The following is a 23,582-nucleotide window of genomic DNA, read 5'->3' as shown; positions in this document are numbered from 1 at the left end:
TTATATAGAAATAAAGTTTGTCCAAATTTTTATTAAAAAATATTTATTTATTTTTTCTAAATTAATGAAAAATCATTGGTGGACACAAAATGATACTAAACTTTATTATTTAGGAAATATTTTTAACATGCCGTAAAATTTCTAGCCATAAAAGAGACACTCGAATGCAAATTTAATAAATAAATATGTAAAACTCATTTATTTAATTAAAAGCATCAGTGAGTTGACCCGAGTTAGAGGGCTCAAAATAGAGTTAGCAGATTTCATTTCCCGAATATTTTGTCTTTGCAATCTTGATTCCTCTCACTCAATTCCTAAAATCCACAAATTGTTTACTCTGTCTTCTTCACTTGGATCTTTTCTTTGTTCTGAAATCAATTATGCGTTACTTTTCGTGTCTCCCTAGTTTACACACTTGTAATTTGTAATAAAACCCTAAATGATTCTACATTGCTTGGCGTCCTTACAGACGAGCTTATCGAACGAGGTCAAAATAAGTCAATTGCCCTCGCCCACCTTTCCCTTTCTCCTCTCTCCCTTTTTCCATGGCTATTTTACAAAGCTTTCGCCTCTCTCCTCTCTGTCTTCTCTGCGCGACCGCTGACTACCGCGCCTCGCCTCGATCGTCACCTCGCTAACCGTTGCTGCATCAAGCGACAATCAGCTAGGCGACGATGCTGGCGGTGAGGCGCGGTGGTAGACGATCGCGCGAAGAAGACAGAGTGGAGGGAAGCGAGGGCTCTGCACGCAGATTCGCCATGGGAGGAGGGAGAAAGAATAAAGGAGCTAGGCTGTGTAGTGAATAGTGTTTTAGTCTTTTCAACCCTATTCTATAAACCTCACTATAAAATTGTCTGACCATGTAGTATAACTCTAAAACCCTAATTTTAGAGGTCATCAATTCAAACCCCTCATGGATTTTGTCCTTTTAACCAAATTTAGTGGCATTTGATAGTTTTTGTTGAAAGAGGATAAGTTTAATTGCTTTCTCGAAAGAAGAGTCCATTGTTATCACAAAAAAAAAGAAAAGAAAATTGAAAATAAAAGTTTGAAAGACCTCAAACAATTCGTCTTCTAAAAATTCGTCCCTGTGAGCAATCCCTAAGTTCATGTGTTGTGGAGGCTTCCGATAAACTTGATTTCATATAAGCCAACTTCTGGTTGGAAGGTTGAAAGGAAGAATTGCCTTGATGAAGAACTGAAGGCCCATTTGTGTAGTTGTTGATCCCATTGTTGATAAGAATGACTTTGATCATGAAGCTTCCAAACTTGCTCTTTCGAATGACCAAGAAGCCAAGGCCAAGGATATAAAAATTGTAAGGGATGGCAAGGAGAATTTTTTACTAGCTAGAAGATTGCAAGGATCTACAAGTGCAGGAGCCAACAACTAAAGTTGTATTAAATAGGATGATAGCATCTTAATTAGTTGAAATTTATTTTTGAGTAGGTTTAAACAAAAGTGTTTATTTAATCTATTTTTTTTGTGTTGCATTTGCGGCATATTATTATTGAGTACAATAGAAGAATAAGGTAGTGGGCTAAATAATACCCATCTACTTCTTGTTTAAAGTTATTTTGTTTATGCTCCATGATTAATGAAGACTATATAAGTTTTGCACTGTTATTGTGATAGTACTCAGTCAATGTGCTTAAAATGACAAACCACACAGCTCCCACTATTGATACAGATTTATTAAATTGCAATTAAAATGGGTGACCCAAATTGTGTGTAGCTACACACATAATTAACATCAAGTTCTAACCCTTACTTTACAATATTGGCTTATATAGGGAAAAGAAGTCACGACGGCATTAACACATCAGCAACAATCCACCTTATGCTGGGGGAAAGAGGCGGTTGTAATAATATTGTTTACACCGTGTTTTTAGTCATATTTATATTTATTTTTTTAATAATTTCGTGTTTAAGAACTATATACATTGTCTTCAGATATATGATATAAATGAGTTTAGGCTTTTAGTTTAGTACATGTCCAAATTCAGTACTTGATTATTTTGTGTTTAAATTTAATGTTTAATTTTTTTTTGTTGTACCGTAACTTTAGGCATGGATTGTCCCTAGTAATATATATATAACACTAAATATATATAACACTAAATGTAACAGCTGCGTGGGGGCCTCTGATTTGAAGCAAAAGGATGCTTTGGTCCAATTCTTCTTGCACCAGCCCACCGAATTAAACTCAATTAAAGAATAGAAAGTCAGTGGGCTTAACCCAAACAAAATACCAATAATAATAATAAAATAAGTAACTATTTCAAGTTCGAAATCGATAAGTTTAAATATTCAATTGATGTATAAATGTTTGACATGCGAAACGTCCTTGTACACGTTGAGATGGCCGAGTTGGTCTAAGGCGCCAGATTAAGGTTCTGGTCCGAAAGGGCGTGGGTTCAAATCCCACTCTCAACAGTTACTTTTGTGTATTTATTTTTTTGCTTTATATACCAATCTGACGGCCAATGTTTCACTTACGGTCATCGGACGGTTAATAAGTCATCAGTCTATTATCCCCTGCCTTTCTTTCTTCATCTATTCTCTTCTCGAAATGATTTCGTTTGAAGGCGCCAAAACCTAGCGATCGAAGGCAGTTGATTCGACGGACCAGAAATGGCTCAGGCGGCGAGGCTCAGCCTGAGAATGCACAAGGAGCTCAAGCTCCTTCTCACCGACCCGCCTCCGGGCGCTTCCTTTCCGCTTCTCTCCGCCGACTCCGATCTTTGTTCCGCCGTATCTTTCTCCGCCATCGACGCCCGTAAGTTGCCCTTTTCATTCAATGTTCGGAATTACAACGTTTTCTTATTTTTGTTTCTTTTTTTGGTTCTGTTTTCATGAAATCAGAGATTGAAGGTCCCGAAGGAACTGTTTATGCGAAGGGGATTTTCAAGATTAAGATTCGGATACCTGAAAGGTGTGGTTTGGAAGTGCTTTGTATTCGAGAATCGTTTATGTTTTGTCGATTTTCGCTTTATTTGGGTAACAATTTAAGTGGACTTTGGGGGTGGTGGTTGTTGTAGGTACCCCTTTCAGCCTCCAATTGTGACCTTTGCAACGCCAATCTATCACCCGAATATCGACACTGGAGGCCGGATTTGTCTTGACATTCTCAACCTTCCTCCTAAGGTGAATTTTTGAGAAATTTTGGGTTCGATGCTGTGGTTTTGATTACTGTTGTTAGTATTTTTTTATTAGATTAGAGCTTTCAGTAGCTTTAGGAACGTGTTCCCTTCTGTCTGATTTCACAATATTCTTGATTTTCTCTCAGATTCATGATGAATTAATTGTTTGGGATTGTTTATAATAATATATGAATACAAATGTTTTAGTACTTACAAACCAACACCGCCACCCCCCCCCCCCCCCCCTCTCTCCGGGTGGGGGGCGGCCGGCAGGGGGCGTGGGCAACGTACTGGCTTAAAGAGAATTCTCTGAATTTTGTTCACTGAAGCCTTCCATTAGTGAGATGTCCAAAGCTATTCTCTTATTTTTACAAGCCATTATTAGTTTCTTCTTGATTTCATCAGTACTTACAGAAGCTTTTAGAATGCATTTCCTTCCGTGGGATTGTGGGCAATTTTTTATTCTCTTCAAATTCATACAACTTTATTCCTAGCATGTCCTTTTGAAATTGCACTTAGAAGATTTTATTTAACAAATATCATATCAATGCTTCATGCAATGCTGGAGAGGATTAATAGAGTTTCATTCATGAAGCTTTGTGTAAGTGAGATCCCCTGAGTAAATTTTGCAAGTTAAGTTGGCATAGCTGGGCTATCTGAAATAGCAAGGAATCACCAAAATCATTATTGAAATATTCATAGAATGACAATGAAAACTTATGCCATGGAGTATACACCTTGCTGAAGATGAACCAAGCTGTGAGCACGGTCAACTACCAAAAACTTTTTTACATTTCTCTCCGATATAAATTTGAACACTTTGATTTGACTTTGCTGCCCAGAAATTGCCAAAGTTGCCTAATTTGAGATCAGGGAGTTAGATTGCAAATTTTTAACCATCAGTTCATCTGAAAAATGCAAATTCCTAAGAAAAAGAGTAATTTTATTGTTTATATTATTATTTTTTTACTCTCGGTACAAGTGGCTGCTGGCCAGCCTTCACGTGTGATTGCTGTGCAGCCTCCCTTGGTTTAAACTGCTCAATGAGAGTTTGAGAGGAAAAACGTTTTAACCAATCAGCAGGGTAGTTATTTTCTTACATATTTCATGGGCAACTATATTATTTTTTTGTTCCTTTTCATTGGTCATCTATGACAACGGTCAAATTCCAATCCAAGCAGGGTGCATGGCAACCATCTTTGAACATTTCAACTGTGTTGACGAGCATTGGGTTGTTACTTAGTGAACCAAACCCTGAAGATGGCCTAATGTGTGAAGCAGTAAGTCTGTGTGGATTAAATTGTTGGAGCAATTAGCTGTCCCATCAAAGACCTCTCTGATTCTGTGCTTGTTTGTATTAATGTGCAGAGCAGGGAGTACAAATATAACAGACAGGCCTTTGATCAGAAGGCACGATCAATGACAGAGAAATATGCCAGGTCTGGAGTAAGTGGGCATGATACCACCAGTGAATGCTTTCAAGCTCAATCAGATGAAAGGATGGTACGTATTAGCTCTTATTTGCTGGGATCCAACTTAATTTATGATGCTTTTTAATTTAAATTGGTAGTAATTTACTGCAGATGGAAACTAAAGGGTCGGATCCCATGAAGACTGAACTTGATGAGTGCTCTCTAAGTCAAAGAAAGCCATATGGGATGAACCAAAAGTTGTCCTTGGAGTCTTCTTGGTTATTTCGTGAGAAGGAACCAGAGGAAAGAGTCAGCGGAGCACCTATTCATCATCTTGGGCACAACCGAAAAGAAGATAAAAGGCCAGAAGAAGAGTCCAAACCGAGCTTGGATGAGTACTTTCAGAATCATGAGAACCGAAGGTGGACAAAACGGAAATTATCACTTGAATCCTTGGGTCCTCCGGAGACAAGATATGATGCTGAGGAGAATTTGGTGTCTACCCACCACACATCCTTGTTTAACTCCCCGGTTATTGTCATGACGTCTACAGAGTGCTCTAGAGTCCCGCCAGATAGTCACCACAATGAGAAACAGCCTCGTCATGATGGTGATAGTAAATCAATAAATGATACTGTGAATAGTAGTTCGTCTTCAAGCTGGAATGGACAGAATCTTTCACTAAAATCTGGGAAGTCCATCCAAACAAGTGATAATATTAAAGTGAAACTGCATTCCATGCCTCAACTATTCACTTCCCAGTCCAATGCTACCGTCTCAAATGGGACATTCCTACAGCCTACGACTAGCCACACTCAAGAACGACCCAAAAGAGATTGGACTCACAGAACAGGGGCTGAGTTCAACAATACTGCAAAATGCAAGAAGCAAGGTCTGACAGGCAAGAAGCTGTCTTGCGGGCTTCTAGGCGCTTCCCAAGGTCAGGAAAATGATAAAAAAGAAAATGTGGCTCCAACCCCCAATAGTCTTTCTTCAGAATCAACCATGTTACTGTTGAATCCGCAGGTTGGGGAGCATTATGGTTATGTGGCAAATGACTGTAGCACAAAGGTTAGTAAGAACAATGGCGGGATTGCAGACAAATTTCCACCCTATTCTCCAGGTTATTTGCTAGGGAGCAATAACTGCACTGTTTATCCAAATCTTGATTCCCTGCCTGCACTGAATGACTGCAAAATTGACGCAAACCAGCAGCTTATGCGATATGATGATGAGAAATTTGCCGGAGTGATCAAAGAACAGGAGGCAGGGTCACCATTATCTGAAGCTGTGATTGTTTTGGACAGTGATGATAGTGAGGAAGAAAGCGGCGGATGTTTAAGGTCTAGATTGTTGCTTGGGCGGAAACGCTTGCCAGGGAAGTGGAAAGCCTGAGCTTGAAAGTAAAAAATCCCCGATTCAAGTGTCAATGCTCATGTGGTCTCTAACTTTTGAGGATGGTTTGCAGCTAGGGATTTTTGTGGGATTTTATGACCAACATAACGTAGAGAAAATGTTTAATGAGATGATTAAAAGCTTAAGCTAAGCTTGCGAATGTCTTGCATTTTTTAATGTCATTATTGGAAATGCTAGTAACTTCGCTTCCCTCGTCATGCATACCCTCTACAAGGCAATGCAATGGTGGGGCTACTGTAGTATAGATTTGTTTGAACTTTGAATTGATAGAAATATTAAATGCAAATATGTTTAATATTAAATGCAAATTGTTGTTTTCAATGTCATTATTGGAAATTTTCTTCTTGTTTTTCACTTCGTCTGGCAGAGGTTTAGTGACTAACTAGTGAGGTGTGTTTAAAATATAAAATAATTTGCCTACGTCAGCCTTTGTTTGTATGACTTTCATTTAAATGAAATATGTCACTAGTGTCCTATGTGATGGGAGAGAGAACCATGCTACCCTTAGTATTCTCTTTTGTCTATGATCTTATCATAAATTTGTGTTATTTTAGTGCAATATGTACAAATTGCCACTTAGGCCTCTAGAAGCTTTTATTGATACTTTCCAAAGTTATTTTAGCATCCATCAAATAAGATGAAGCTTTGAAGCCCCAGCTCAATTTCCCGAATAGGCCTTAATTTGCACCCAAAATTTAGAGCCACAAACAAGAACCCAAACTCATAACTCAGTTTAGATATATATGAACAGTACAAAAAATATATATTTTTGCTAGATAATCGTTAGTTTAACTTTATTTTTTTGGATAGTTTACCAGTTTAGATATATATTAATGGTACAAAAAAGATGTCTATTTTAGTTTTTGGTAAAAAAAAATGGTTTGTTTTAGAGACTGAGCCAAGAGAAAGAAAAACTGAGGTAATATATTAGTTGTAATAAATTGATTAAAATATAAATTTTATTATACAAAAATATATACTAACTTAATAATATAATTTTAAAATAATATTATCAATATGATTGTTAATAAAATAACTTTTATAATTGTTGTTGGCTTTAAAATATAAAAAAAAATTGCACAATTGTTGCTTATATCAGCTCTTGAAATAAAAAATTTTAAATGAAAAACTTAATATTAGGTATTTATCAAAAGAAAAGAAAAAGTCTTGATATCATGTTTATATGCATTAAAACTCGATAAATTCCTTAAATAGATCAAAATTGAAATATATTAATGTATATATAGACTGAAACTCAGTTAAATAGACCTAACGAGAGACCTAAAGAAAAATCCTAAGGAAGGCCTAGAATGAAATCGTAAAGAAAAAAGATTGGGATCGAAAGGATTCACCCAATGAATATGCATTGAACTAATCATGAAACTTACATATGACTTCTTTTCAATTGATTGAATAATAATACTCTTAAGTTGTGTTTGTTAAAATTAGTAAGATAAGTTTTTATCAAAATAATTTATCTATAAAGTTTAGGATAAGTTATTTAAATGAGAAGAAAAAATAAATTTATCTTGAAAATTTAAGATAAGAACATGTGATTTTTTTTTAGAAAATTTAATAAATATAATAGAAAATATTTTTATTCGAATTTTTTTTATATTCCATTTTTTTAATTTACATTTTGATTAATAAACATTGCCTAATTAAACAAGAGTATTGATTTTAGTAATAAATAACACTCGTGTCACCTAAACACCTTTTAATGTTCAAGTTATGAGGACATTCGAAGGGAAAAAAGAATTGGGTTTCAACCCACTTATGGTTTATGAAGTGTTTTAAAAATTTTAATATTTAATATTTGAGATTTAAACTAATCATTATTATATATCTCGCCGTAATGAATCTTAAAATTTTTTGTAAGTTCCTATAGCAAGGTCTTTTATAAGAATCAATTAGTTGGTAAAGCATGATTTAACTTGAAAATATATATAGGAATTAACATTGTCTTTGTTTTTGTTAATAATTTACTATTCTTAATAATTAATTTATTTAATATTTTATCTTTTTAGGGGGTGTTTGTTAATCAAGATAAGAGGAAGAAAATGTTAGATATGGAAAGCATTTCAGATGTTTGGTATTTTCAACGTGTTTGTTAACCTTATTTGACCATTTCTGAAAAAGGCCTCACGTGACCTCTTATCTCCCATTTTCAAGATAAATTTATCCGACCTTCCCCCTCAAATAAATTTATCTTGCTCTTTCAAGATAAGGCTGAATTACTTATCTGCCCCTTGTAAGATAATTAATGCCATTTAGTGCATTTTAAAGATTTAAATTTATTAAAAAGCCTTATTTATTTAACTCTTATAATTAATATTTTTAATATATTTTTAAATTATTATATGTTTTGACAATTTTTAAAATTTAAATGACATTATTCATTTCATTGATTTTTAAAATTTAAATTTATCTCTCTCTATATATTTTATTTAACTCTTTTCAACTCTTTTTAAATTTATTTTTGGACATGAATTTAAAAAATAAAATATTATTTTTAATTTTAATCTTAATTTTTTTGACAATTCATATTAATCATAAAATACTATTTTAATTATAAATTTGATAATAGGGATATTTTGGTAAAAAAAAAAAACCCTTATCTTAGTGTTTATCATATGTATTAACAAATACGTGGAAAGAAAAAATACAATTATTAGTGGATTCTAAAAAATTTAACAAAAAATCTGATAGAAATCTTGAAATACTTTTCGATCTTATCTTGATTATTTCATATCTTGATCCAAAAAATATCTCAATCTTATTTTAATATCACCTTATCTTACTATTTTATCGAGCGCCGCAAGTGTGAATAAGATAGCTAGCCATTTTGCTTCCAAAGAACTTAAATAGTCATTAAATTTGAATCAACGTGAGCATTGAATAATGAGCTTTGACTTTTAGAAGGAAATGCTAATAAATTGCTACAGAGATCAATGATGAATTAACTTTCTGAAATTAAATTCTAATACCGTACCCGCATTAATTAGATACGGATGACACTTGTGATCTCAAATAAAAATCATATAAAAAGTTTCAAGAAAAAAAATCGTATAAAATGAAATTTATTTATACTCAATTTTCATATTTTAAAATCAAATTTATTCTTTTCTCAGCAAATTAAATTTTATTTTTTTTAATTTTTTAAGTAATTATTATACCTAAAAAATGACTTAAAGAACGGATCAGAGAATGACTGATGAAGTAATATGATCAAAATACTATTAAAAATATTATTTATCGAGAAGTTCTTGAAGATTTAAAAGAAGATTCTTTGGTATTTAGCATATTATTTTAAAAGTTTTGTGTTCACAATTTGAATCATTTTTTAAAAGAATTATAAATTATTTTATTTTTTTTTAAAAACAAAAAGAAGTCATTTTTTGGAGCTGCAAAAACATTAATGAGCATATCATATCCATCGTGTCATTGTTTTCTATGATATGGTATATTAGTTTTTTTTTTTATAATTTTTATTCTGACATTAACATATAATTGGTTTAGAAAACCTAATGGAGAAAATTTTCTTGAGTGAGTTGTGTAATAAAATACATAATTGGTGTGTGTGTCCATGTTAGACTCATAAGGAACATGACATTTGTACAAGTAAGCAACAATATTAGTAGAGTTTTCTTCAATTCTCTTTTATATCCAGATATAGAGAGTTGATGTGTGAAAAGAAATAGAGCAAACATTACATTAAAAACATATAAATATAGAATGTATCCATTAAGTAACTTGTATGATATCATATATGCAATACCACTTTTCTCGACCAATGTTCACATAATATCATCTATTCCTGTCTCATCTATTAAGAATTTTCTAAAGATAAAATCTAAGGTTGGAGAGCTATACATAGTCAAAATCTAATGTAAAAAATAAATGACTTTTGCTACATACTAATAGAAGAGTCTTGGAAATACTAATAGAAGAGTCTTGGAAATTTATTGTAAAGCATTAAAAATCCAAAAATCATGCCAAAATCTGCAGATCTTAAAGTGTTTCATTAATTTAGATGCATTTTTTTTTATTTTCTTTGAATTAGATGTTTGTTTTTAGTAAACAAATAATTATATGTAGAGAAACAAAAAGAAAAAATTAGTAAACAATTTCTATTTTCTTAAAAAACATATATACAATGTCTTGAATATTTTAATTATACACAGAATAATTTTCGTGAGTGGTATCTGTCACTCTTTAGTAACTAATTCTACAAATAAATTGCATAAAAAAAATATTAACTAAAAAATTATATCAATAAATTTAAAACTAACCTCTGAGCCCCCGGGTCTCAAAACTAGCTTACCCTTGCAGGTATGCCATTATGCCCCGACAATGTTCTACCTGACCCAATCAATAATTCGTTTATATATCAGCTGCTCAATATAAAGATCAGAACTGGTGTCCATTTTCTCATTTACCAAAATGGTATATCCACTCCTTATTAGTACAATCAATGTTCTAACATTACAAGAAAACTGTTTTAAATGCCATTATGAAAATTAAATCCCTCGTATAGTAAGAACTTATAACTTTTATAAGAACATAACAGAAGAACTAGAAGACACCATGAAATGAAATATAATAAAATTGCCAATAGTACCATTGTAATCATCAACATGAGTGTCAATTCATAATGATATGATCAGTAAGTTTCAACCTCTTTACTCAGCAAAAGCCAATGACAAATGTAAAACTGGGAGGAACATGAATTTCGGGTATTTACAAAGTTCAGCATTTCAGGTAACGGGAGAGGCACGAGACGAAAATGAGCAAGTTGCTGTAACTAAACATACATATATTCTCCCCCACGAATGGCATTGGCAGCCCCTTTCCTCTCTTCTTCGGCCTCTTTCTCCCGCTCCTTCCAACTTTCATAGTTATGATCATCAGTTTGTAGTTCATGCCGGCAAATAGGACACGAGTTGTGCTCATCCTGCCAGAAGTAGAGATTTGTGCGTGTTAAAACAAAAAAGGAGTGTACTTCTGACCAATTTGATCATCTGACAATATCGAAACAAAAGAAGAAAGCATTGCAAATTATAAAACAAGATATGATGAACTACCAGCCAGGGCTTAAGGCATGGGGGATGGTATTTATGCTTGCAAGGCAGCTCCTGCATCCTGTCACCTATGACCAAGTTCTCCTTGCAAATGGAACACTCTGCCTCCAGTCCTAGCTTGACCAAGATTTCTTCTGTAATGTCGATAACCGGAAGCTTCGCAACCACTTCTTTGCTGGCAGGCGGTGCTCTTGGAGCAACAGGATCATTTTCCAGAATCTTGAAGCAAATATAAAATGATGAGATATGTGTTGCAGCTGACCATAACAGAAACCAAATTTTTAACACCCCCCCCCCCCCCCCCCCCCCAAGATAAATATTAATTTGCAGGCCTTTTTTGCCCTTTACTTTGTGTGCGTGCGTGTATTTTCTTTTCCTTTTGTTTGAACACCTGAGAGGAGAATGATGAGCTAGAAACACTATTATAAACAGTTGGTGTATCTTCGTTCAGTAAGCAGCATTTTTTCTTTCCCTTTCTGTAGTTCCATATGGAATTGAAACCAACTCTTATTCTTTCTTTTGTCTTCTCCTCCTCCAGTTGTGTTTTCTTTTCCTTTTATTTCAGTGCATGAAAGGAGAAAGTTAATCCATGGAATCAATGTTCTAAATCATGACAATTAGTTTGAATCACTGATCTAAGTGGATAATTATGTTTAAGTATATTTATGCATATACAAAACAGGAAATTGGACACAATTTACCGTAACCAAAAAGATAAGGGTAAAAAAATTTCTTTCTGTTTTGGGGGGTCGAGTGGGGGAAGATGAAGGTAAAGATTACCATGGGCACAGCATTATCCAATCTGTCCATAAGCTCTTGAATCATGTTGGCTGCACCTTCTGATGTGTTACGATTATCACTATGCCCTTGAGATGATTCAGCCGTAAGGAGCGTCGCAACAGTTGATAAGAGATTTGACTGTATCAGCCATTCAGGCTGTGGGGGCTCATGATCCACAGTTAAGTGCCCCTCAAAGAGAAATCCTGGATATAGATATATCAGATACAAAAATATGTGAATACATGATCTTAAACCAACCTCCTAAAGCTTTGATAAAGACAGTAGACATTGATAAAAGTCATAGTTCTAAGAGTTGTTGCAAAAAGGACAAACACAAACAAACAAAACAAGAAAAAGGAAAAAGAGTCGACGACCTCCACCAGAACGATTTTGTGCAGATTCCTGAACTTGGGAGATATTCTCAACTTCACCAAGCTGTTCACGGGCTTGAGCAATGAAACTCTGTAAGCGTTCCCTTTCAGATGATTCAGATGCTAGTTTTTCAAACTCCGTGAAGAGCCCTAACCCAGCAATCCAGAATCCCCGAGTAGTATATCTTGTCTTCAGAATAGTTCCAACCCGGCATACAACAGAGTAAAACTGCAAATTGCAGAAATGTTGTTTCATCAACACATAATTAAGAGTTCATTCGGTCCCCGCACTGCCAAAGCTTAAACTTGCTAAACGAAACCAGGGAAACCTTTGCTAATAGTCCGTTCTTCACAAAATCAATAGCAGAATTCTTGAAACATCAAAACAACAATACAATATAGATGTACGAAAAATGGGAAAGCAATTATTCAATCAATGTTTCATTGTTATTTACAAAGATATCTACTTACTGTGGACAATCCCAACCAAAAGAAGAAAAAGACTCGAAAACATGGAATTCAAAAAATAAACTAATAGTAATTACCGAAAAAAATATTCAAATAATCAAAGTTGATCCAATCAATCGGATATAACATGCTTGTCAATCATTGTTCCACGAAGAAATCTACTTACCGTGGATAACCCTAACGAAAAGAAGAAGGACTCAAGCAACAGAAAAGACATGGAATTTGAAAAAAAAAAAAAAAAAAACTAATAATCAGAGTTGTTCCAATCAATCGGTACAACAAACTTGTGAATCCGTTCGGTAAACTAGTCATAAACAAAATTAAGTCAATCTACATGGATAGACAATACATAGTCAAAATCGGAGCAAAGCCGCAGATCTGGACCAGTTTAGGGAAAGATTGAGAAGCAAGAGAAGACACATAAACAACAACAGACGAAAAAAGAAAAAGAAAATTACAAACGAGGGAAGAGATCCGGACCAATTTGCGGAGCGATGGGGAAGCAGAAGCATAGCATTGTCTCAGGAGGGAATGGATGGAGGAGACGGCCTCCTCGAACAATTGTTTCTTCCCCAGCTGTTTCTGCAAATCCTGCAATTTCTGCTTCAATTCAACCTCGGATGCCATTTCCATTTCCTCCTCCTTCAGATGTCAATTGTTTGTTCCTCTCTCCAACAACCTGGCTATATAGCCTTCCAACCGAGTTCCGACCTATTATTTCTTGGGCGCCGGGAAACCGCGCCGACCAATTAGGTAAGCTTTATTTACACGGAACCCTTCCAATTCCTTCTAGAATTAATCCCCCGAGAGGTGATGAATTAATCCCCCAAGAGGTGCCCTATCACTGGGTAAATCAAAACGCATTAGGTTCGGTCGGATCATTAATGGATTTTAAAACTTAATTTTAACTACAAAATCTTTAACCTTAAATTCGTATTAACTACACGGGTGAACAGATTAACCTGGTAAAGTTATATATAAATTGGGTTGAGATATTAACCTGTTTAAATATTTATTTAAAATTAAATATTAAAATAAACTAACCTATTAATTACTAATTAAGTGGTTTGTTTCGTTTTTGATTCAGGACAATTCAAAATAGTTAAAGACAAATTAAGAATAATACATTCATCATTCATGATACAAACTTAAAAAATAATCAAGATCCTGCTTTGTTATTAAATTGATTTTGAATTTTTTCAGGTTAAGATGTTATCAAACCAAACCTCTTAAGCTTTTGATCAATTCAATAACTAATCAAACTTGTTAAGACTCGACTCAAATCACTAATTTCGTATTAAGTTCGAGTTAGATGATCGAATCAGATGATCTATTGAGAACCCTTCTAACTTTGAAGATCTTGAATTTATGTTAGGGATTTGAGTGCTCTAAATTATTAAGGTATTTTAAATATATATTATTTAAATATTTAAAAATAATGTTTTATGTGACACTTCTATATTATTAAGTAAATATATTACACAAGGGTATCATACAAAATATTACTCTTTATATCAGGCGAAACATCATTGCTGAATATATAGAAATGTGCAAATAGTCGGTTCAATTATTAAACCGATTGAAATTCACTAAGCAATTAAACCGAACTAAGGAACAAAACTAAATTGAATCGATCAATTAACCTAAAAGTCGAATTAATTAATAATCGAAAAAATTAAATCCAAACCATATAAATTGAACGAAACTAATTAAATCGAAGAAACTCAAAAAAAAAAAAACAAAAACCAAAAAACTAACAAAAACGCACCAAATCAAAAAAACTGACATAGAATACACAAAATGAATGATGAATACCTATTTTACAAACTTCTCTTATTTGAGAGCACTAAATCGATCAAAAAAAAGCATCTACTCATAGTATTTTTCATAAAAAGCATATAAACTGTTGAGTGTGCAAACTAAAATCTCACATTGACTAAGCATGAGAAGGATCAAGAACATATAAATTTGGACAATATTTCCATTGATATGAGATTTTTTTAATAAAATTTAGAAAGAAATCCATGAGAGTTTAGAGTCAAAGTGAATAATATCATACTAATGTAGAGATCTAGAGATTTGGGAGGTTCATAATTCTAACACAAACGAAACTATAATTGTTGAGTTTCTACTTCAACATCCCTCTGCTCAGCGAAACTTGTCTCACGAAGAGTCATCATTTTCTAGTCTTGGTTCTTCAGGTATCAACACTATAAAATTATTATGATACCAACTAGATGTATAGGGAATGGTGACCAAATTTAAATTTTCATGAAAATATGTATATATATCTTTTATATATACATATGTACCTTGGACATTGAAAATGGAGAAAAGCAGAATAGAGTGGCAAAGAAGTTCTTATTTAGTTTGAACACTTAATTATCTATTGAATATTTGCAAGAAAACATAAGGTAAGTAGTTTACACCAAACTACTTACCTTATGTTAAAAAATGACAGTGCAATCAAGCTTACAATCAGTTTACATTTGAAGTTCATAGTTACATAAAATAGACAAAAAAATTCAACAGTCATAATATTAAGTAAAAATAATAGTCTCAACAACTAAAAAATTTTAACATTTTCAAGTTCTTAAAACAGTTTTGGGAATATTGTTTTCCTTCCCCCATCTTGAACATCGTCTGTCGAACTATTCCTTCATATCAATGTCAAATGATTCCACACTTGAAAATGGTTGAATGGCAATTTAACTAGATAATATGAACAAAACAATACAACAACCATTAATTTAATAACAAAATTTAAAAAATAAACAACATAATAGAAAACATATACCTAAAAATGAAAGAAATCACGTATACAGCGGTGCGGGAAAAAACAAATTTTTTATCATATATTAGATACATATGACAGAATAAAACATACACGCCATACACTAGTTGGATATTTAAGCAACACACATAAACATCACATGAATATAAATAAATACGTACTTATCGTCCGATGTAAGGATGGAGTACAGAAACTGTTTTTGTACTGAGATTGATTCCACCTCAAGTTGTGATAATCTTAGTCCGTCCAAACCTAGTATACAATCCGATACTATTCTAATCATCTCTTCCCATATTAGACATAGAGGTTCCCCATATCACCAACACCCGTGTATCAAAATTTTACGCACAACTTTCATACATATAAATTTCTAGTAGTAAATTTTACAAAGGAAGAAGAAGAAAATAGACGGGCACAATTAATTCAGAAGACCCCTCTCCCTTATTAATTAATCTCATCCTCCTCCAACTTAATCTTCTTTCAATTCCTCTTCCCACTCCTACCAGCCACTCCAATTTTGCGCCATGTGGAACGCACAATTGGGACCGAGAGTCTAATTTCTTGGCTAGAAAAGTTAACTCTCGCTGCCCTTGTGAGTCGACTCTCTTGAAGGCAAAAATCGACTCTCAAGCCCCCTAAAAGTTAATTCTTCTAAAGGCAAGAGTCGACTCTTGTGGTCTTCTGGTCAACTTTTGACTAATCAATTCCTGAGAAGCTTTGGGCTAGGGGTGTGCAGGGGTTCGGTTAGACCGAACTAATTGAATCGACCGAACCGGTCGGTTCGGTTCAGTTAAATAAGGCTCGGTTACCAGTTTGGTTACCCCCGGTCGGGTAGGTTAGGTATTCGGTTAGCAAGGAACGGTTCGGTTATACGGTTCGGTTAGTTAAATATAAGCTCGGTTTGGTGGTCAGTTAACCGATTAATCAAAGCTGACCAATGATCAAACGACGTCATTTTTGTGTATCATAAACGACGTTGTTTTGTGATGGCTTCGGTTAATCATGCGTGAGGGGACTTCGAAGGCATTCTCGAGCCTTCTCCAAATTTCTAATCGACGAGAGAAAGAGAGAGAGAGAGAGGCTCGAAATTGAAACCCTAACCCTCTACGAGAACCCTATTGTCTTCGTCGCTATCTACCATCGTCGTCAATTGCTTTCGGCCGTCTTTCGTCACCACCATCGTCCAATAGGTTAGTTCTACTTCTATTATCGACTCATCGCGCGATCTCTTTCTCTCTCGAGTGATCTCTTTCTCCCTCTCTCTCTCTTTCTTTCTTAGTTGCTCTATGCCTCTATCTCTTTGTATTTATTTTGTTCTTTTGTTTTGTAGATTTCGCCGGCATCCGTCCACTGTCCACACCTAAAGCGATTTAGCCGTAAGTCCGTCCACTCCTAAAGGTTAAAGGTAACTTACCTTAGTCCCTAGTTTGTTCTTTGTTGACTGTTTAACATTTTCGTGTAAATGCTTTTATTTTGTTCTTTGTTGACTGTTGTTCTATTCTCTTTTGTCCGTTCACTAATTTGAAATTATTTTGATGAGTCAATGGAACATTCGATTATTTTTTAAGTATCTTTTTGGTTGGATGTCACTGTTGTGTTGAATCTGTTGATGTCCACTAATCTGAGCAATAAGTGTGTAAATGATTTTATACTATATGTGGTTGGATGTCATCATGTAACTGTTGTGTTGAATCTGTTGATGTCCACTAATCTGAGCAATAAGTGTGTAAATGATTTTATACTGTATGTGGTTGGATGTCACTGTTGTGTTGAATCTGTTGATGTCCACTAATCTGAAAAATTTTCGTGTAACTAATTTTATATTGTATGTGGTTGGTTGGATGTCACTCTTAAAAATAATTACCACAACCAATCCATTGTTCTTATGTTGTGATCTTGAAATTTTTGCAGTTAAACAATAATGAAATCTTATCTTATAATGTCATGTCACATGTATTAACAACTTTAAAAAAAGAGTCAAAATATGAATAAAGTAGTAATCCAACAAATCTAATAATAATTTAGTTATTTCTTTCCCCTTTTACATTTTCATAAACACCATAAGTTTTCAAACTGTCTGTCTCTTATTGTGTGCATTTATAAAAATGATATAGTTGACTGATACTTTTTGCATCAACTGTATAGTTTTTATTACCTTCTTTGGCAGTGTGTGTGTTTATTAAAATAATGTATGTTGTATGTAAGGGCACAATACAAATTATACAATTAGAATATAAGATATGATTATTTTTTCATGTTTGATTTTTAATATGAAGGTTTTACCAAAAGATAGCACAATAAACACCAATAACATAATGAAATAAACACACATATTAGAACAACCAAAGCTTTCCTAAATAAAGAAAATGCCTTCATTGGGCTCAAATTAAACCACATACAGTATACAAAAGAAAAAACAATCTGTCAACAGATTGTCAAATTAAAGAAAATGCCTTTATCGAGCTCAAATTAAACCACATAATGCCTCAATCCAGGAATTCACTGAAACTGAAACTGAAATCAAAAGGAAAGGGGAAAAAAAAAGAAGCAAAAAACAATCTACCAACAGATTGTCAACACTCAACAAATTGTATAATTCCTCAATTGTTTTACTTATAAATGATGTGAGATCTTTTCATTTCCTAAGACACAAATCAAATGACAACAACTAGAATATATTTAAACTCACTCTTTAAATATAATACCTATTAATTACAAATTTACAATTGTATTAATTTTAGATAGCAAGAGAAGAAGACACCAGTCACACAATAAATATCCCTAGTATGGATGATAGTTTAAGACCTATACTAATAGTATCAAGTCAAGGTGGCCAATCTCAAGCTGATGGAGGTGCAACATCACTAGGAAAGGCAAAGAGAAAAGCATTAAGAGCTAGGTTAGATGTGTGAAATCATTTTACAAAGTTTACAAATTCAGAGGGTTAGATTAAAGGGAGATGCAACTATTGTTCTAGGGAGTTCCATTGTGATCCCCAAAAAAATAAGACTACGGCTCTAAGGAATCATATGGGAACATGTAAAAAAACACCCTCATGCTTTGGAAACCCACCAAATGCAATTAAACTTGCAACCAACTTCAACAGGGGTTGAGAGAAAGGGGGAAAGTATGGGATTGGTGAATTGGAGATTTGATCAAGTGCTTATTAGAAAGGTTTTAGCTCGCATGGTGATAGTGGATGAGATGTCTTTCAAATTTGTCAAAAATAAGGGGTTTAGGCATTTCATTAATGTGATTTGTCCAAAATTTTGGATTCCTTCACGTTTGACAATTTCTCGTTATTGTTTTGAATTATTCAATGAAGAGAGGTTAAAATTGATGAATGAGGTAAAAAATTCATGTCAAAGAGTTTGCTTAACCACTGACACATGGAGCTTCATTCAAAGGATTAATTATATGTTCTTGACGGCACACTATATTGACAACAATTGGACATTGAAGAAAAAAAATTTAAATTTTTGTCCAATATATAGTCCTAAAGGTGATGCCATTGCTATGGCAATTGAGAAGTGTTTAATGGGATGGAAACTTGATAGAGTTTTGAGTTTGACAGTAGATAATGCTAGTTTAAATGATGTTGTTATGGGTAACTTCAAGAAAAAAATGTCAAAATGGGATGCTAGCATTATGAGTGGTCATTATTTGCATATTAGGTGTGTGGCTCATATAATAAATCTGGTTGTGCAACATGGGTTGAAAGAGCTAGATGAATCAATAATAAAAGTTAGGGATGCAATCAGATATATTAGGCAATCTCCAGCAAGACTAAGAAAATTCAAAGAATGTGTGGAAATGGAAAAAATAGAATGTAAGGGCTTATTGTCGTTGGATGTTGCAACTAGATGGAACTCCACATACTTGATGTTAGAGACTGCTCAAAAGTTTAAGAGAGCTTTTGAGAGGTTTGATGAGGAAGAGTCATGTTTTATGCTTGATCTTGGTACAAGTAGTTGGAATAATGACCTGCAACAGGTTATTACTATTGATGGGAGACCCAAGCCAGAGGATTGGACAAGGGTCAGAATGTTTGTTAGAGTGTTGCAACAGTTTTATGAGTTTACTTTGCGAGTTTCGAGTACTTCATATGTCACTTCCAACACTTTTTTTCATGAGATTAGTACCGTTCACTGTCTCTTACATGAGTGGCAGGAGAGTGATGATCTTGAGTTGAGTGAGATGGCTGGAAAAATGAAAGAAAAGTTTGATAAATATTGAGGGGATCCAAAAAAAATAAATCACTTGCTTTACATTGTTGTAGTACTTGATCTTAGGCACAAGTTAGAGTTTATGGAATATGCACTTCAGGAGATGTATCCAGGTGAGAAAGGGGTTGCTGTAGTTTTGTCCTTAAAAGATGTCGTATATGTTTTGTATGAAGAATATAAGAAAAAATTGACACCTCAAGGTGAAGCAAGAGAGCAGTCTCAAGTGTCTACTTCATTTATTGTGGAGAATGTTGAGAAGGAAAAATCTAGCATACCAAATTTACTTAGTTCTTGTTTCAAAAAGTTTAAGTATGCCAGTGGTAGTGGGTCTACAACTGTGCCTTCGGAATGGGATAAGTATTTCAATGAAGCGTGTGAGGAGGAAACTGATGTCTTTGACATTTTGAATTGGTGGAAAGTGAATTCTCATCGGTTTCCTATTTTATCTTCTATGGCTCGGGATATGTTGGCAATTCCAGTTTCTACTGTTGCGTCTGAGTCTGCCTTCAGCACAGGGGATCGAGTACTTGATCCATTTAGGAGTTCTCTTTCTCCTAAAGTGGTTGAAAGTTTGATTTGTACGCAAGATTGGATTCGATCATCTACCATTCCAATGAGTGGTGAAAAAAATTTGGATCATGTTGAACAACTTGAAGAAGGTAAACTAATTGTTACGCCTTTTTTTTTTTACTTTTAGTTCAATACTTGTTACTTTTAAATTATTTAATTAATTTTGTGTATTGTTTGTTTTAGAATTGGCAAAAGTTACCATTGATAGCCCCGCACCAATGAAAATTTAGATTTTAAAGACTCATGCATTTGTAAGTAAGAGAATTTGTGCCTCTCAATATTTCAATTTCAGTATCTGTTTTGATGTTTTTAATGCATTAGTTAATATTTGTTTATTGCATTATTTTACAGATTTAGAATGAAGCATATATACAACATTTTTGTTCATTTGACTTCTCTAATATGTGTTTTTAGAAGTATCTAGCCATTTTCTTATGTGTTTTTAGAAGGTTAGACAGTTGACTTCTCCAATATGACATTTATTGTTATCTATTGGTTATTTGGTTTGCTTTGGTTAACTGTGTTTAAGGGTTTTTTGGACTAGCAAGACAAAGTTAGGAGTCATGACTCATTACACATTTTCTTTGTATTGTTTATGTGAGATGACTATTTTCTGGATTGAGGGAGCAAGCCCGAACTTTGTTGCAAGTCTAGATTTTGGTTTTTGGCCTTGAGCACTGGCTAAGTGCAACAAGTCAGGTAACTTGGTGAAAAATTATTGATGACTGGTTGAAGGGATATCCAATGTTCAGTCCCATGTTGCCTTATAATTTTTGATTTGTTTCTGTTCTACTTTTTGCACAGATTACTTATAGTCTTTTGATGTTGCTAATTATCAGTTTTAATTTCCAATGCTTTGAATGCAACACCAGAGATTTGTTTATTTTTTGGAAACTGTAAGTATTGTAAATGGTGGTTGTTTCTTTATTTTAATTACTGAAAGAAATTTGTTTATTTTTTGGAATTCATGATTATGTTGTTTAGGTGATAGCTTCTGCAAATGATCCAATTGTTGATGGCTTTGTTGATTGTGTAAGACTTGCCTGGGCTATCCATTTGATGTTAGTAGAACTGTAGAAGATGGGATTGATGCATGGGGTGTGTGTTTTCAGTTTTCGGCTCAGTTAGAATTTGGTCTTTTACTAATGTACTAGTGGATCACCCATGCGATGCATGGATATTGCAAAAAAAAAAAAAATCGTTAAAGCGAAAGTTGTATAATTTAGTAGTTACAATAAATGAAAATCACAATAAAGAAGTAAAAAATAAACAAAATAATCGTGTTACAATCATGAGAATACAACAAAAAGATTACAAATTTTGAAAGATTTCCTTATATACATTCAAGGGTAGACGAACAATAAAAAGCACATAACTCTATCTCGAAATTATGTAAAAAATAAACCTAAATTAATATATAATACAATAAGTAATGCGTAAAAAAATACAAAAATTACATGATAACAGGAAAAAAGAATAAACGATAATCAACACCTTTATTCTAAAATATGCATTCAAGGGTAGATGTATTTTTTTTTAATTTTCACGTGTATTTGTCTCATATGTGCGTACCACATGAATCCTCAAGGCCTAATTTTTCCTAGTTGCATTCATATCACTCACTTGACAGAATAGTGGTGCTATGTTACACCAGAAGACCAAACTGGATAAGAAAATACGGTTAAAATTTACTAAATAAAAGTAAAGAAGAATTGAGAAAGGAGAAGAGAGGAAATGGAAGTGTTGAACGGAAATGAAGAGGAAGAAGAGAGAGAGATATTTGTTTTCTTTTATTATTTTTTCTTCCTTCAAATTCTCCTATTTCTCTCAATTTATCAAATCACATGTCACCATTAAGTTTCTCTTTTTGTCCCACGCTTTGTCACACAATCCAAATCTTACTTAACATAATTTTCAAAATACAAATTTAATTTGTATTTAATTTCCCCAAGTTCAACATATAGTACATCTTCGAAGTAGATCAATGGAAAAAAAGAGAATTAAATAAATGACAATAATCAATTAAGTTAAAAAATAAAATTATAACATTTAAAATTATAAAAAATAAATTTAAATTAATTAAATTGTATGTAAAATAAATATAATTTAAATAATCAATTAATTATAGAAATAATAATAATCAATTTTTCAAAATTGATTATCCATACATGATTTTATATATTTCTCCTAATAATTAATTACCACATTTAAGATAGGTCAAATTTTTAAAAAAATAAAAAAAAAAGTTAAAAAATAAAATTATAACATTTAAGTTATATTTAAAATATAAGAAAATAAATTTAAATTAATTAAACTATATATAAAATAAAGATAATTTAAATAATCAATTAATTATAAATGATAATAATCAAATTTTTAAAATTGATTATCCATGACTTTACATGTTTCTCATGACAATCAATTACCATATTTAAGATAGGTCAAATTTTAAGAAAGTAATAAAAAAAATAAAGTTAAAAAGTAAAATTATAATATTTAAATTATATATATAATTATAATATTTAAAAATATAAAAAATAAGAATAATTTAAATAATTAATTAATTATATAAATGATAATAATCAAATTTTTAAAATTAATTATCCATATATGACTTTATATATTTCTCGTGACAATCAATTACCACATTTAAGACAGATCAAATTTTTAAGAAAGCAACATTTAAGTTATATGACTTTATTTATTTTGTTAATTTTATACTCCAATTCTTGTGTGTATGTGTGTGCATGTATTGTGGTCCTCTTCTAGTCTAGGTTTCTTCCCCCACCAACATACTATAGCATACATCCATACATATATTGTATTGGGTTTATTTATTTATTTTGGATGATGATAGAACATAGCACATTGTCTTTTAACTTGACAATAATTAGCACACTCATCACTTAGGATTGTGTATTTATTTTGCTTATTTTGAAAAACAGTTAGCACACCCAGAGTTGCTACCTCCAGTCCATTTACATTAGTATATTACTTGGATGAACTTGTACGACTGTACAAAAATTTCTCTACTATTTATTGAGCTTCAAAAATGCATTCATTAGTTAGCATAACTCACTATTTTTTATTAGTTTTTTTGGTTTTGAAACTATGATATAATTTGTGCAAGTTGTGCCATTGTGGTGGAAAATAGAGTGATTAATTTACCAGCTCTTGGTCTTGGCAACCTCAATGTCAATGCATCATTTTTCCAAAAATTTGGACTACAGCAGCAGTGTAGTGGTATGGGCTTAGGTCTTTAAATGCTTTTATTTTCTGAAATTGTATTTTGTTCATTTGATACTTATCCATGCTTTGTTTAC

At 32.9% G+C, this 23,582-nt stretch overlaps 2 protein-coding genes and 1 non-coding gene across 3 annotated transcripts; 2 read left to right on the top strand and 1 right to left on the bottom strand.

Annotated features, from left to right (window-relative positions):
• The first annotated feature begins 2,353 nt into the window (after positions 1–2,353).
• Positions 2,354–2,434, top strand: TRNAL-AAG (transfer RNA leucine (anticodon AAG)). Its single transcript has one exon. It is a non-coding gene; the product is annotated as a tRNA-Leu (tRNA).
• An 81-nt stretch (positions 2,435–2,515) lies between these two features.
• LOC127813555 (uncharacterized) lies at positions 2,516–6,277 on the top strand. Its single transcript, XM_052354578.1, has 6 exons — positions 2,516–2,777; positions 2,864–2,933; positions 3,040–3,145; positions 4,323–4,421; positions 4,510–4,644; positions 4,725–6,277. The coding sequence occupies exons 1-6, from the start codon at positions 2,633–2,635 to the stop codon at positions 5,946–5,948; spliced, it is 1,779 nt and encodes a 592-aa protein (XP_052210538.1). The 5' UTR covers positions 2,516–2,632; the 3' UTR covers positions 5,949–6,277.
• A 4,280-nt stretch (positions 6,278–10,557) lies between these two features.
• Positions 10,558–13,482, bottom strand: LOC127812960 (E3 ubiquitin-protein ligase AIP2). The gene is made up of 5 exons (XM_052353582.1): positions 13,150–13,482; positions 12,205–12,430; positions 11,831–12,033; positions 11,054–11,269; positions 10,558–10,923 (listed from the first exon to the last, which is right to left on the bottom strand). Exons 1-5 carry the CDS (start codon positions 13,300–13,302, stop codon positions 10,774–10,776), a joined length of 948 nt encoding a protein of 315 aa, XP_052209542.1. The 5' UTR covers positions 13,303–13,482; the 3' UTR covers positions 10,558–10,773.
• Positions 13,483–23,582: the final 10,100 nt, after the last annotated feature.

Source organism: Diospyros lotus, chromosome 11 (assembly GCF_014633365.1).
Source record: "Diospyros lotus cultivar Yz01 chromosome 11, ASM1463336v1, whole genome shotgun sequence".
NCBI lineage: Eukaryota > Viridiplantae > Streptophyta > Magnoliopsida > Ericales > Ebenaceae > Diospyros > Diospyros lotus.
This window is presented reverse-complemented; position numbering and strand designations above follow the sequence as displayed.

What these genes read in the sequence shown, in the direction of transcription:
- LOC127812960 (XM_052353582.1), bottom strand. Translation starts at nt 13,302, where the DNA reads ATGGAAATGGCATCCGAGGTTGAATTGAAGCAGAAATTGCAGGATTTG. An exon ending in ACAAAATCGTTCTGGTGGAG is followed by an intron (nt 12,034 to 12,204) that starts GTCGTCGACTCT and finishes ATCTATATCCAG; the next exon opens with GATTTCTCTTTGAGGGGCAC. An exon ending in CATGCCTTAAGCCCTGGCTG is followed by an intron (nt 10,924 to 11,053) that starts GTAGTTCATCAT and finishes TACTTCTGGCAG; the next exon opens with GATGAGCACAACTCGTGTCC.
- LOC127813555 (XM_052354578.1), top strand. Translation starts at nt 2,633, where the DNA reads ATGGCTCAGGCGGCGAGGCTCAGCCTGAGAATGCACAAGGAGCTCAAG. An exon ending in TTTCTCCGCCATCGACGCCC is followed by an intron (nt 2,778 to 2,863) that starts GTAAGTTGCCCT and finishes TCATGAAATCAG; the next exon opens with AGATTGAAGGTCCCGAAGGA. An exon ending in CTCAATCAGATGAAAGGATG is followed by an intron (nt 4,645 to 4,724) that starts GTACGTATTAGC and finishes AATTTACTGCAG; the next exon opens with ATGGAAACTAAAGGGTCGGA.